The sequence below is a fragment of the Macaca mulatta genome, chromosome 12 (assembly GCF_049350105.2).
Source record: "Macaca mulatta isolate MMU2019108-1 chromosome 12, T2T-MMU8v2.0, whole genome shotgun sequence".
NCBI classification, from domain to species: Eukaryota; Metazoa; Chordata; class Mammalia; order Primates; family Cercopithecidae; genus Macaca; species Macaca mulatta.
The window spans coordinates 145653793-145667392 of NC_133417.1; the positions used below are offsets into that span (position 1 = coordinate 145653793).

Here is a 13600-nt window from a genome sequence, read left to right on the forward strand (position 1 = left end):
CCCGCCCTGCCCCGCCCCTCTCCTCTCCCGTGGCCGCCGAGGGGCCGGGCCGGCGGCGGGGGAGGCGCCGAGCCGGGACTGCGCTCGCCCGCTGCGCTCTGGGCTGCCCGAGCGAGCGTTCGGACCTCGCACCCCGCGCGCCCCGCGCCGCCGCCGCCGCCGCCGCCGGCTTTTGTTGTCTCCGCCTCCTCGGCCGCCGCCGCCTCTGGACCGCGAGCCGCGCGCGCTGGGACCTTGGCTCTGCCCTTCGCGGGCGGGAGCTGCGCAGGACCCGGCCAGGATCCGAGAGAGGCGCGGGCGGGTGGCCGGGGGCGCCGCCGGCCCCGCCATGGAGCTCCGGGCCCGAGGCTGGTGGCTGCTGTGCGCGGCCGCAGCGCTGGTCGCCTGCGCCCGCGGGGACCCGGCCAGTAAGAGCCGGAGCTGCAGCGAGGTCCGCCAGATCTACGGAGCCAAGGGCTTCAGCCTGAGCGACGTGCCCCAGGCGGAGATCTCGGGTGAGTGAGGGCGCGGCGCCGGAGACCCCGGCCTGGCCGGGCTTTGGGCTCCAGACCCTGGTCTTCCCGACGCGGCTACTCGTCCCCGGCGTGGGATCCTGCCGCGTGCGCCCAGCCGCCCGGGCCCCGAGTGGCCCCCTGCGCTGCGGCTCCTCTGCAACCCTCGCCTCCAAGCCCCGCGCCGTACTCCTTCGCCAGGGTCTCCTCCGGTCCGCTCGGTCATCCTCCACCCCTCCCCGACCCCCCTGCACGCCGGAGCTGATCTGGCTGGGCTGCGGGCTCGGGGCGCTCCACCCGGGCCACGGCTGGAGCTGGGCGTCTTCTGCCCGCCGCTCGGCCCAGCGCGCCTGCAGGCCGGGAGTCCCAGTCCCGGGGCTGGCTGTCGGGGCGCTGCGGGGCTCGGCGTGGCCGGGCTGTCGGGGCGCCGCTGACGGTGGCCGCAGACCCCCTCATCTCTGTACAGACCTCTCTGGGAGGCGTCTTGGGTCCTGCCCGGGGGTTCTCGTAGGGTCTCCGGCAAAGGCAGCCTAGGTGGATTTTATAAGCGGACCCCTCGGGGGATAGTGCGGAGGGGCGGGGAGGGAGCTGGGCGCTTCTCCGCGGGTGGAACGCCGCCGCCTCGCAGAGATTCCTGTCGGAGAACTTGTGCGCGCCGGCCCCCGCCTGGCACTTGGGCGGCCTCGCGCCGTGAGTCCAGCTGCAGGTGGTCGGCGCGTTGGATCCCGCCCAGGGGCCGTGTCATTTCTTTGTAAGAACAGCGGCCCTCTTGGCGCCCCCTAAGCCCTGCAGCCGCCTTCGGCTCTGCTTCTTCCCTCCCTGTGGTCCCGAAGGAGCTTTGGGGACAGAAGTGTACGGATGGGTGGAGCGGTGGGCTCCGTATTCTAAAGACCTTTTGGAACCCAAGCTTCACCTTCCCACGTGTGGGGACCACCCTCGGTCTGTACCCCGTGCCAGGGACTCAGTGGGCAAGAATAGAGCAGACCAGGTTCCTGCTCTGGGGGGCTCCTCTGAAACCAGGGGAGTAGGAGTGCGGGTGGAGGGCCACTCAGATGGGGACTCAGCGCAGGAATGCCCACGGTCCTGGGGATTCTGAGCAAGGAGGATCCGTGCGTCTGGGTGAGGGGGGGTCTGTGACCATGCCTCGCTGCGGGGGGCGGGGTGGGAAGCGGTGGGAGGAGGCAGCCGGGCTCTGGATCCCTGCCCCTCCAGGAGGAACAGAACCCACAGACAGCCCCTTGCCCTTGGTGGATCTCCTAGTGCCCCCAGCCTGAGGTTCTTTAAGGACCCCCTGACCGCTCCCCCCAGGAGGAACAGAACCCACAGTCTCTTGGCGGATCTCCTGATGCCCTCCCCACCAGCCTGAGGGTCTTGCAAGGACCCGTCCAAAGTCCCCGGTACAGACCTTCCTGTGCCTCTGCAGAGTCAGCCCTGTCATTTCCAGGCTGCCTCCCGCACCCCACTGGGCTCTGTCTATCCCAGGTAGGGGGCACACCTGGATGCCAGGCAGCACAAGGCCCTGGGCACGGTTGGGTTCGTTCTCTGCCCCTCTACCCACACCCAGAGAGGCATCCCTGACCTTCCTGGTGAATCCCTCCCCAGGCGCCAGGGTAGCAGAGTGGCTGAATGGCTGCCCCTCCCAGCCCAGAGTCTTGAATGCTGCTCCATTGGAAGCCATTAGCCCCCAGCCCTTTTAAGTACCTTCATGTTCTCTGGGCATTTGCACCTTTAGGAGCCAATCTAACCCTGTTGGCATTCACAGGTCACTGTTCCCAGTTAGAGAGACAGAGTGGCAGAGTTTGGCCGTCTCCCAAGGGTGAGAAGAGAGGGCAGGACAAGATGGAGAAGTTTACGTGGGGCTGGGCCAGAGAGCGTGGGTCTTGCTGCCCTTGGGTTGGGGAATGCAGTGGGTTAGAGACCCAGGACAGGCAGATTGTGTTGGTTTCTCTGTGTCTGATGGGGCAGGGGATGCTGTCCACCCCACGTGGGGAGTATGAACGCCCTCCAGCTGTCTAACCACGATGCCAGCCATGGGCCGGTGCCTGCCACCAGGGCTCGGGGTGCCACCCTCCTCCAGGCCTGCAAGGCCAGGACTGCAACTGGGCAGGGTTACTGCTTCTCTAGCCGGTGCTCCTCCGACGGGAGCCTCTCTCCCTGGACCCCCTATGGCTGCAGAAGTGGGGAGTAAACTTCGGGGCCCAGGGTACAGAAGACAATGTGGGAGGCACGTGGGCTGATGGGAACAGGGTGACCCCCTCGGGCCGCAGCAGCCCTGGGGTAGCCAAATCCAGTGTCCCCTCCTGCTTTGTTGGCTGGGCCTGGGCTCCGCGGGACGGGCGCCCTCTGGTGGCCCCTGGGCGGCATATCCTCCCAGGAGCCCAGGACCCTGTGTGGCCTAGTGGGCACCATCCTCAGTCCCGTCTGTCCTGCATCCAGACTTCTCCAGGGGGACCTCCGCAGAGGGGATGGGAGCCCCCTGGGGTTGGACACCTCGCTGGCCCAGAGCAGGTGGGGTAGAGATCTGATACTTCCTCGTGGGAAGGAGAACAGGTGGCCCTGGGTGTGTGGCTGGCCTTCCCGGCCTCTGCCCCAGGGACCAGAAATGGCAGTGGGCGACAGGAGACTTATGAAAGAGGGCAGCGTCAGGACATGTCGGGCTCCCTTTTGAGCCGCCTTTTGTCTTCTGGACAGCCGGGCCAGGCTGCAGTGACAGGAGTAGTGTCCCATCTTATGGGCAAGGAAGCAGGCCTGGGTGCCACCAGCTGGACCATGGCACTGTGGCGGGGCACCCAGCCACCCTCCCTTTGTGCCAGGGCACGGCACAGAAGGCAAGGGCGGAGCCGAGTGGCACCCTGGGCACCCCTGCACTGCCAGGAGTTCTCATGCTGAATCACTGCCCACGTGCCAGCAGGCCTCCTGCTTTTCCCTGCAAGGTTGTATCGGAGCATAGGTGTTCCCGGAGCACCTTCCTGGTCCCCTGACGTCTGATGTGATGTGTTGTGTGTCTGTTTGCTCCTTTGCTGGGGTCCCAGTGCCCCACCTTGGCACTGGTTGCTGGGACCACCTCTGTCTGTTTCCCTGTTGTAGCCACAGAACCTGACTGACTCCCGGCCCAGGGTCGCTTCTCACAGGACACCCCCAGGCCTTCCTGGCTTTACATCTGGCTGTGCTGGGTGGGGAGCGACACGTGGAGGGTAGAGGAGGGTCTCCTCAGAGCAGACACCCCTGTTCTCACGGTCTCCCAGCCTGAGGCAGAGGAGGAGGGGCCCTAAGGTCCAGTTTTGGGGGCAGAAGTCAGAGCGGGGTATGGGACTGTCTGTATCACAGGAACTGCCTGGCCGCCCCTGTGCCCTGGGGTGGCAACCCGCCTACCAGCCGGAGTGGGTACCAGCGTGCCCTGGAGCCTGTACCAAGCACCCACTCGTTGGGCCCCTGTGAAGGAATCTTCTCTGTGCCACTTTTGACCGCCTGGGTGGTTGGCACACAGACTCTGGGGGACCGTCCTCAGAGGGCCTGGACCTCTCCTTCCCACATGCCTGAAAGGGTGCTCCTGGCCGGGCCCAGGAGAGCCCACCAGCATCTGCCTCTCAGTCCTGCTCAGCAGGCCTCTCGGAGGCTGCCTGGCGTACAGCCCCTCACCAGACCACATGGTTCCCTGTGCCCTGTCCTGTACAGGTGGCTCCGTGTGGTTCCCAGGTGGTCCTCAGCCTTTGCTGTGCCACCGCTCTTCCTTCCACAAGAGGAGCTGGGATTTCATCATCCCCAGCATGAGGACTGAGCCGATCTCAGTGGAGCCCTGATCCGACAGGGCCACCTGTGTGATGCAGTGACCTGGGTCCCTGCTGGACCGCCAAGCCTCCCAGGCCAGGCAGGCCACCGCAGTCCTCAGGCACAGATGCCCCCACCCCCATCCCATCCACAGCCTCCCTGGGCCTCTTCACAGGAGAGAAAGGGAATAATCATGACCTCCCACGAAGGTGGCCAGGAGGGAGAAGGTGCCGGGATGCTGTGCACCTCGTGGGCAGCCTCGGGCCGTGTCCTCCCCTCTCCCCGGACACCTTCTGCAAAGGCCCACACACCCATCTCAGTTAATGGCATCCAGTACCCCAAGAGCACTCGTGAACCCGGCTTGTGAAGCGTTTCCCATTACTGTCTGGTTAACACATCAGACGGAAGGGGTCTTTGTAGACCCGTTTTGCAAATGAGTAAACCGAGGCCTGGCGAAGCCTTCCTCTTAGGGCCGGATCTGGCTGCAGCATTGACCACTGTCCAGTAAAGCCAGGCCAGGCTGCCTGTCCCAGGCTCTGCACTTTCTGGAAGGCTCGTGCATTCCCCAGCCAGGTCTCCTGGGCCTGGGCTCCATCTCTTAGGCACATTTGGAACGTTTAACCGGGACTCCTCCAGGCCTTCCTGCCTGCAGTCTTGCCCAGCTCCTCCTGGCCTTGCTGCCCAGAGAGTCGGCCTTCCACACAGCTGGGCCTCGCCCTCCGGCCTGGCTCCACTGCCTGTCAGGGGAGAGCTGCCGCTCCAGCCTGCTAGGAGGGCTGTTCCTGGCGGGTGCTGCAAAGCCCTGCATGTCCCCAACAGGGCAGACCAGCCACCCACACTGGGCCAAGTGCCCCAGGATTAGTGGACAGGCATCCTATTCAGGTGCCCACAGGTGCCAAGCCAGGGAGACGAGGCAGGCTGGTCTGTTGGGGCTTGTACCTTCACACCAGCGATCACTAGGGACAGTGCGAGCCCATGGCTGACACATCTTCCCAGGTGCTGAGGATGCCTCCCTGCAGCAGGACTGGGGGCATACCTACCTGGTGGCCGAGCCGCAGGACTGGGGGCATAACTACCTGGTGGCCGAGCCGCAGGACTGGGGGCATACCTACCTGGTGGCCGAGCCGCAGGACTGGGGGCATACCTACCTGGTGGCCGAACCGCAGGACTGGGCATCCGATCCCAGAGGAGAGCTTAGTGGGTATCTGAACATGCCCATGTCTGTTCTATGGCATCCACGTGCGTGGCCCAGGTGTCAGCCGTGGGCTGGCACTAGACGGGAGATGAGCCACAGGAGGGGCTCACTCGAAGCCACACGGGTCAGGTCTGGCCTGGGGCCCCACATGTGCCATGCCTGGGCTGGTGAGAGGCTGGATGCCTTTTCTTAAGCCAGACTGTTCTCCCAGGGCCTGACTCGGTTATTTCAGATCAAGACTGGATCCCTGGTGGAGGCTGGGTGTGGGCACTGCTATATGCGGGGCCTCTGTCCAACCCTGGCCCTGTCCAGTGTCGACGTGCCCAGAGCCCTGAGCCAACCTGGATCTTGCCAGTCGCCAGCACAGCCCTGTGGGGCCCGGGATCTTGCCCACCTTACGTGGGGGCTCCAGACAAGAGCCGCCTACCTGGAGCCTGGGCTCCTCGCTGCCGTGCCTGTGGCGGCTTTTCTTTGTCTGGGAACAGGCCTGGGCAGGTGCCCTGAGCCGCTTGAAGTCTCCTGATGGGGTGGGGGGTGCAGTGCAGGGTGTTGAGGCATGGGCCAGGGAAACGGGTGGTTCTCCCTCCACTTCCAGGCCCCACACCCAGGCGGGAGCACGCAGCAGTCAGGTGAGGGCAATGCTGGGGAGCAGGGCCCAGAGCTGCAGCCTCCTTGGCTGCTCTTGGCCCTCTGTGGGTGGCAGGGAAGTGCAGGTGTGAGGGGCACACCCCACTGCCCCAGGCTCAGTAGCAGTCTGGAATCCGGGGTGGGTTTAGGAGCCCCTGAGAGGGCCAGGCCAGCCTCACACCATCCCCTCCTCTGCCTGTGGCCTCAGCTCCATCTCCCGCCAGCTCCTGCTGACCCACCTTCCTGGCACACCTATCCCCTCCCTCCACGGCGTCCTCCCCGTGCCCACCCACAGCTCCTCCTCCGGCCTTTCGCCACAGCTTGACTTCCTGGGCATCCCCCAACATGTACACTGCCTGTTGCTGGGGCCACCGTCTGGGCAGGCCTGAGCTCACACAGGGTGGCGAAGGCCCCAAGTCCCTCCCGGTGCCAGGCAGGGATGGGTGCTGGGGTTAGGAGCACAGGTGTTTCCAGAACACGCCAGAACAGTGCCACGGGCTGAGCAGCTGTAGCTGCAGACGTGTGTCATCTGTGGTTCTAGAGGCTGGAAGCCTGAGATCAAGGTGTCCGTCCACCAGGCTGGCCCCTTCTGAGGCTGAGGAAGAGTCTGTTCGGCCGCTGCCAGCTTCCGGGTGTTCCTTGGCTGGTAAATCCCACCTTGTTCTTCACAGGCCACTCTCCTCGTGTGCGCTTCTGTCTCCGAATTCCCCCTCTTCACAAGAACACGGCTCTAATTGGGTCAGGGCCCACCAGTACCATCTCTTCTTAACCAGACTCCACACCCAAAGTCACATCCTGAGGAATCGGGGTTAGACCTGGGCTGTGTGGGTTTTTGGTGGCACAGTTTAGCCTGTAGTGGGGAGCTAGCCCAGCCCAGCACACCTACGTCTTCCCGTCAGGCAGCAAAGACCCCGAGGCTCTGGGTGTTTCATGATTGTGGCCTCCTGAGCACGGGGCTGTGTCTCTGTAATGGGCTTAGAGCTCAGCACAGATGTGCCTGAGACCCTGGTAACAGTGTGAGGGAGTCGCCACGCCCCCGCCTGCCGCTCACCCCTGCCCACCCGAGGTGCTCTCAGGGCACAGCCTGGTCCCCACAAGCCCGGGAGGCCTCAGCTTCAGACCCTGCGAGGCTCCTGGCTCCTTGGCCAGCCCCTCCTGCCCTGGGCCTCCGCTTCTCCCTCAGGTCCGGGTGGCAGGGCCAGGCCACTCAGGTGATGTTCCAGGTCTAGTGGCACGGCAGTGGCTGAGGATGCCGCCGCCTGTGCCGTCACAGGACCTGGGTGGGGGGCAGTGGCCAGGCTGGCCTGAAAACCTTCTCCAGGTTGGGTTGGGGAGTCGTGGCTCAGTGGTGTGAGTGTGCCTTGGACAGGCCCCAGGGTCCCACTTGTCAGGGGCAGAACCCTTCAGGTGGACTTTGGACGGGGAGGCAGTGGGACTGCAGGGTGAGGGCGCCAGCGAGGGTTTGGAGATGCAGAGGTGAGGGAGGCCCGGGTACCAGGAGGCTGCACCGCTGCTGACTCCTGAGGTGGTGGCTGGCCGACGAGGCCCACTGTTCTCTTGTGCTAAGTGCCCCTTGGGTCCTGGAGGCTTGGCAGGGTGACAGGGCAGCCCCCAGGGGCTTCCCCCAACCTGCTCCTTCAGGAGGAGGAGACCTCCCAGGGCTCTGGTGGGGAGGAGGGCCAGCCACAGAACCACTGTAGATCATCCCTGAGGCCAGGGGACTCGGCAGCACAAACCCTGAGCCCAGCATGGGGCAGTGGGAGGTGAGGCCCAGCGGCAGCTGTGAACGAGGCCGGCCGGTGGGCTCTCAGGGGTCTTTGATGGGACGCAGCTGGTGGACAGTGAGAGGAGGGGACTGGGGCTGGAGCAGGGCAGTGAGGAGGACCCTGGGGTCCCTCCTTCCCCAGGCCCTCCCTCCCCTGGTCCGCTCCCATCTTTGAGGCGCCCCAGGAGTTCCCAGAGTTGGCAGCACCAGGGGCTGTCTACTGGGTGGGCTGAGCACCACTTCGTTTGCAGTTTGGAAAGCTGAGTCCCAGAGAAGGGTCCCCAGGGCTCAGAGCTGAGAGGCCTCGCTGCCCCGGGCCAGGCCCCACACTTGCTTGCCGAGTGACTCACTCCTGCTCTGGGCCTGGCTAGCAGGGGTGAGGCTGGGTCAGAGGATGGGGAGCTGGGCCAAGGCCACAGACCACCCCGCAGGTGCAGGCACCCAGAGGCTTGAGGGGCACTGGGAGCACATGGGAGGGGAGACTGTGAACATGGCTTGGCTTCTTTGCAGCCCCGTGTTGGGGCCGTGTGAGGACACACGCTGCAGGAGGGCCTGGCTAGCCTCAGCCCAGCCCAGTCACCACGCCCGGCAGGTCTCCTGAGGTCAGAGCCGGCCCCGCAGTGGGCACCACATGCCCGCCTGCTGTCCTGGCTCCTGAGGGACAAGGGTGAGCTGGGCGGGCCAGGAAGCACAACGTTGCTAGGCTTCTCTTCCTGCCCCACAGAAGTTCGGGTTCTACTGAGAAACTTGGCTGGGGCTTCTGGGGACTCCTAAATCCAGCTGCCCAGGACCCTGCGGCACTGTCCATCCTGAGCCCTGTCCTCGCCCGCTGGTCCTGAGCCCTGTCCTCGCCCGCTGGTCCTGAGCCCTGTCCTCGCCCGCTGGTCCTGAGCCCTGTCCTCGCCCGCTGGTCCGGAGCCCTGTCCTCGCCCGCTGGTCCTGAGCCCTGTCCTTGCCCGCTGGTCTGGAGCCCTGTCCTCGCCCGCTGGTCCTGAGCCCTGTCCTTGCCCGCTGGTCCATCCTGGGGTGATGGATCTGGCTGCAGTGACCCCAATGCTCTGAGGCCCAGAACAGCGCGTCTCCCTCCTGGGAACAGCCAAGCCTTGGACAGGCCCACACAGCAGCGACAGGACCCTGAGCCTCCCTGGCAGGGGTGTTTCCTGGGTGCACCATCAGCAGTGGGACCTGTAGGGAAGTCTGTGGCCTGTGCACACCTTCAGACGATTTCCCCAAACACCAAGGACAGCTGTCCAGTGCGTCACAGAGCTGTGGCCCATGGGTGATGGTCTCAGCCTGTCCCTGCATCTGGTGCAGCCTAAGTGCCAGGGCCCCCTGTGGACCCTGCAGGTCACCCCTGTGTCTGGCGCATCCTTGGTGACTGGGGCTCTCTGTGGCTGTTCTGATCCTGTCCCTGTGGTAACCCATTTGTGACATCCAAGTGTCTCCTCAAGAACCGGGGCCAGGAGACCCATCCTTTGCTCTGGAGATTGCAGGGAGCACATCCCACCCACCTGTGACCATCTGCCAGGCCCTGGGGACAAAGCTGATGCCACCTGCCACCAGAGTTGGCTCAGGCGTTTCCATGCATCTCCAGTTGTCATGGAGCTTGGGACACGCTGGACCCAAGGAGGTATTTTAAAAGAACAAGGCTTTGTGTAATCCAGCCCCACTGTCCCTGAGCACAATGCCCCTCCCCGAGCCTGGGGGAGCTGCACACAGGACACTCCTTGGCATCTTCAGTCTCCCTTCTGTGGCCTCACACCCGGGATGTTAGGTATTAGAACAGGTGCCTCCCTGTTCTGTGTGCATAGCCTCAGCCTGCGGGCAATTTGGGGTGAAGGGTGGCTGCAGGTCAGACACATACCTGGGAAGGTCCCCTGGGATATGGTGGCTTCCAACCAGGAGCAGTTGCCCTGGGCACTTGTGACATCCCAGTGATTTAGGAGTGGGGGTGCTCTGGTCTTCAGTGGGTGGGGCCAGGGAGCCCAGTAATCCTGTGAGATGGAGGTGCCTTTCCACAAACGCCAGTAGCACCCCCAAGAGAAATACTTGAACCGAAGCTGTAGGCGGGACCACGCCAGGGGAAGAGGGAGCTCAGAGGCGGCGGCACCACTCAGCGCCAGGTGCTAGGATGGGAGGATGGGCAGACTGTGGTGGCAGCATGCAGGAGGGTGGTTCTAGATGCACCTGCCCTCCTGTGGCTGCACGGATGAGGTTCTGGGATGTAATTCAGGGGGTTCATGAACTTGGCTGAGAAAGAGATTACATCTCCATCATTGCTAAGCTCTAACCAGAATTTAGCATTTCTCCTTACTCGGAACGATGGTGTTCCAAGACCTGGGGCTTTGTCACAGTAGACATCACCACTGTTCATGCCCCTTCACATCCGTAGCAGGCAGCTTGGAAACTGCGTCCCCTCGCCTGACTTTGAATCCTAGTTAGTATTAGACCCGTCATGGCTCCTTTAAAACCACCTCCTGGAGAAGCACGTGCGTGGCCACCTCACAATTCGTCGTATCATATTCTGGTAACTGTGTGTGGTGAACTCTTCTTCCATAGTCCTCTGTGTAGTTGTACGCTTCAGAAACAAGCCTCATCCTGAGAAAGCGTCTGTAGGCTTCACCAGTGGGCGAGGGGGCCCACGGCACAGAGAAAGTCAGGCTGACCTGAGCAGCGAGTTGCCCCCGTAGCAGAGAAGGAAAGGCTTGGGGCCCAGTATGTCTGTACCCAGGAGGGCCTGCCGTGGCCAAGGGTCTGGAACGGGGGGATGTGGTGAGGGGTCCCCAGGCACCTTGGGCGGAGTAAGGAGCAGGGAGGGCCCTTTGCCTGCCGTGTGAGTGAGGGAGACGCATCCCAGGTCTTCTGCATCATTGGTGGAGGCTCCTTGAGCTCCTACTGGGTGCTGAGTGCTGTTCTTGGTGCTGAAACGCAGCCGCAGACAGAGCACTTGCTCTCTGGACGCAGTCAACGCAGAGACAGGGCGTATGTGAGAGGGTCCACACAAGCTGTGCCTGTGCTCGGCCACCATGAGTGTGTAGCTTGTGTGAGTTACAAGTAAAGGGGTGTGACATGCAGGAGTCTAGACGTCTGCACGTGAGGTTTGCAACCACTCACCCATTTGAGTCATGTGAACCCCGAGGGCTGAACCCTGAAGACCCCTCCCTGGCTGGGGACTGGCCCAGGGCTCCCCAGTGCAGTTTGGCCCTCTCCTACCATGGCCATCTCTTGCCCTCTCTTGCCGTGGCCATCTCTTGCCCTGTCCTCGGCCTCCCATGCTGCCTCATAGGACCCTCAACTGGGGCTAGGCACCCGGGGCTCCTCCCCAACCCAAGGAGCCTGGAGCATCTGGGGCCTGGAGCACTGCTCATTGAGAGGACCAGAGAGGAGACTTGGGGAACAGACCGGAAGGACTGGGTTCTCCTGGCCCACGTCATTTGGCCTGCAGAGGAGGGAGAGAGGGCCAGGGTGAGCAGCCCCGGGCAGTGTGGAGAGACCTGCCTGAGGGGAGCAGTGGAGCCGCACAGATGGGCTCAGAATCCGGGGTGGACTGGTGCCCCAAGCCCAAGCAGGGGTGTCCACCCACAGCCATGTTGGGAGCCCAGCCTGGCATGGCTGAACCCCTGCCATCTGGCACCCAGGGATGCCCAGAAGGGGTAGGCTTCACCCCGTTTCTGAGTAGCAGAGGCAGTGAGTGGGCCAGGCGGAGATGGGGCTGGGGGCTGGGTGGGCAGGGTCTGAGGGCATTAAGGCTGGACCCCAGAGCCAGGAGGGGCATGACCATAGGTCTGAGTCGAAAGTGAGGTGTCGTAGATGACCCCCATGTTCATTCCTCCCTCAAGCAGAGATCTCTTGAGCTATGCCCCGACACAGAGGTTGTTCTGGGCACTGGGACACAGCAAAGTCCCCTGTACTCTCTCTGGGACCCCTGTGTGGCTGGGGCGACATCGGCTGTCATTTCAGGTCAGGAAGGCTCAACGCCGTGAGGAGGGTGTGTGAGGGCCACTCTGAGGCCGGTGCAGAGCCGGCAGGTGGAGGGGGAGGGCGCGTGGGTGTGCACACACTGCCTGCTCCCCTGTCCACATGGACCTCGGGGTTCCCAGGGAGGCGGCCTGCCGGGCCTCTGGGGAAGGTCACACCCTTGGCCGAGGGCTGCTTCTCTTGAAGATCGTGGCCGTTCCCGGTGGCCGTCGTCTTGGCAAAGGGGCGGGTCCTGAGGGAAAGCCAAAACCAACCTGCTGGGGGGTCACGGGGGGCTAAGGGCCGGCTCCACACTGCCCGTGCCCCTGGCCCTGCCCCTGCCCCACAGTCGCCGTGTGCCCGGCAGAAGGCTGGCCCGCCTTCTGTCCAGCGTATGTCATGTCAGGGAGGCCTACTCTTTCTCTAAGTGCCATCTTCCAGAAGGCGGGCTGTGGATGAGGGCACTCCGTGGGGAGGGAGGAAGGCCAGGCTGGGGAGCCAGGGCCAGATCCGCCTGGACAGGAGACCCCATCCTCGTCACTGGCGCAGGTGCTTCCTGGGTGTTGCCCTGGGCACTCACAGCACGCCGTGTCAGCACTACCATTCGCTGGTGCTGGATATGAGAAGTTGGAAATGGCAAGAAGAGTTGCTGCCAGGCCATTCTGGGTGGAATGCACAGTGTCCCCAGGGCGCAGTGACAGTGGGACGGCCGGAGGCGCTCTCAGGCCTGCCTTGAGGGTGGCAGCTGGTTTTCAGGAAGAGAGTCGAGGGTGGAGACTCCAGGAGGCACCGCAGGCCCTGTGGAGAGGCAGGAAGGGCAGGAGATGCTGACCCTGGGTCTGGACAGCTGCCTTCATAGGGGCCTCTCCCTTCCCCTACAAGATGGGGCTGGTTCCTTCCCCCAGGCTGGCTGCCTCCTGGATCTCATGTGCCCGCCCCAGGCAGCGTCCCCAACCTCTGCCCAGAACCATCTCATGGGATCCCGGCATCCCTCCTCCTGCCAGGCAGTCTAGGTGTAGACAGTCCCTGCCAGGCAGTCTGGGTATAGACAGGGCGGAGTCAAGACTCCAGGTGCCTGGGGGTGGAACTCTGAGCCTCCGGCTCTCCTCCGGCAGGTGGCTCCGGGAAATAGGTGGGAGTCATGGAGGCGGAGGGCCCACATTCCCACCTGCTGCAGGACCCGCAGGGCCCACAGGAGGTCAGGGCTCGCCTTTGGGGAGGCAGGCAGGCAGGCACATGACACGGCCACCTGCTCAGAGTCTCCCTGGTCTGGGAGCCCTGCGCATTCTTGGTGGTGGGCCGTTGACCAGCAGCATGGCCAGCAGGTATCCCTCCCCAGACATGGCCTTGCAGACGCTGGCCCAGCTGCCTGAGGCCCAGCTAGGTTTCGGCAGCGCGTGGCCAGCGACGGGACAGTCAGGCCAGCGAGGGTGGCCAGGCCTGATCCTAGTTTTGCAAGAGTGGCCTAATCTCCACGCCTGGGCTCGGGTTGCCCCGGTGCCGAGCCTGGGCTTCTCATTTGCTCCCCTTCAGTGAGGACAGGGGGGCGCTCAGGCCAGTGGAAGCAGATCGCCTTAGGCAGAGGTCTAGACCTGGGGGGCAGCCACCTAACCTCTGTGGGCCTCAGTCTTCCCATTTGTAAGCTGCGGGTGGTCCTGCCTGCCTGTTAATTGAGATAGTGCTGATTTCGGGAGAGACCCATTGCTCTCCAAGGAGGCTGGGGGCAGTTCAGAGTTGAAAACGGCCTTAAATCTCCTGCTGCCAGCCTGGACAGGGTCTGAGACCTGAGTGGGGGAG

At 63.9% G+C, this 13600-nt stretch overlaps 1 protein-coding gene across 1 annotated transcript in view; it reads left to right on the plus strand.

Annotated features, from left to right (window-relative positions):
- Window positions 1-233: 233 nt before the first annotated feature.
- The window catches only part of GPC1 (glypican 1), a 31795-nt gene continuing 18428 nt past the window's right edge, over window positions 234-13600 (plus strand). The window contains 1 exon segment of the mRNA NM_001266539.1: window positions 234-494. Coding sequence (NP_001253468.1) covers window positions 329-494 — 166 coding nt within the window. The 5' untranslated portion in view covers window positions 234-328.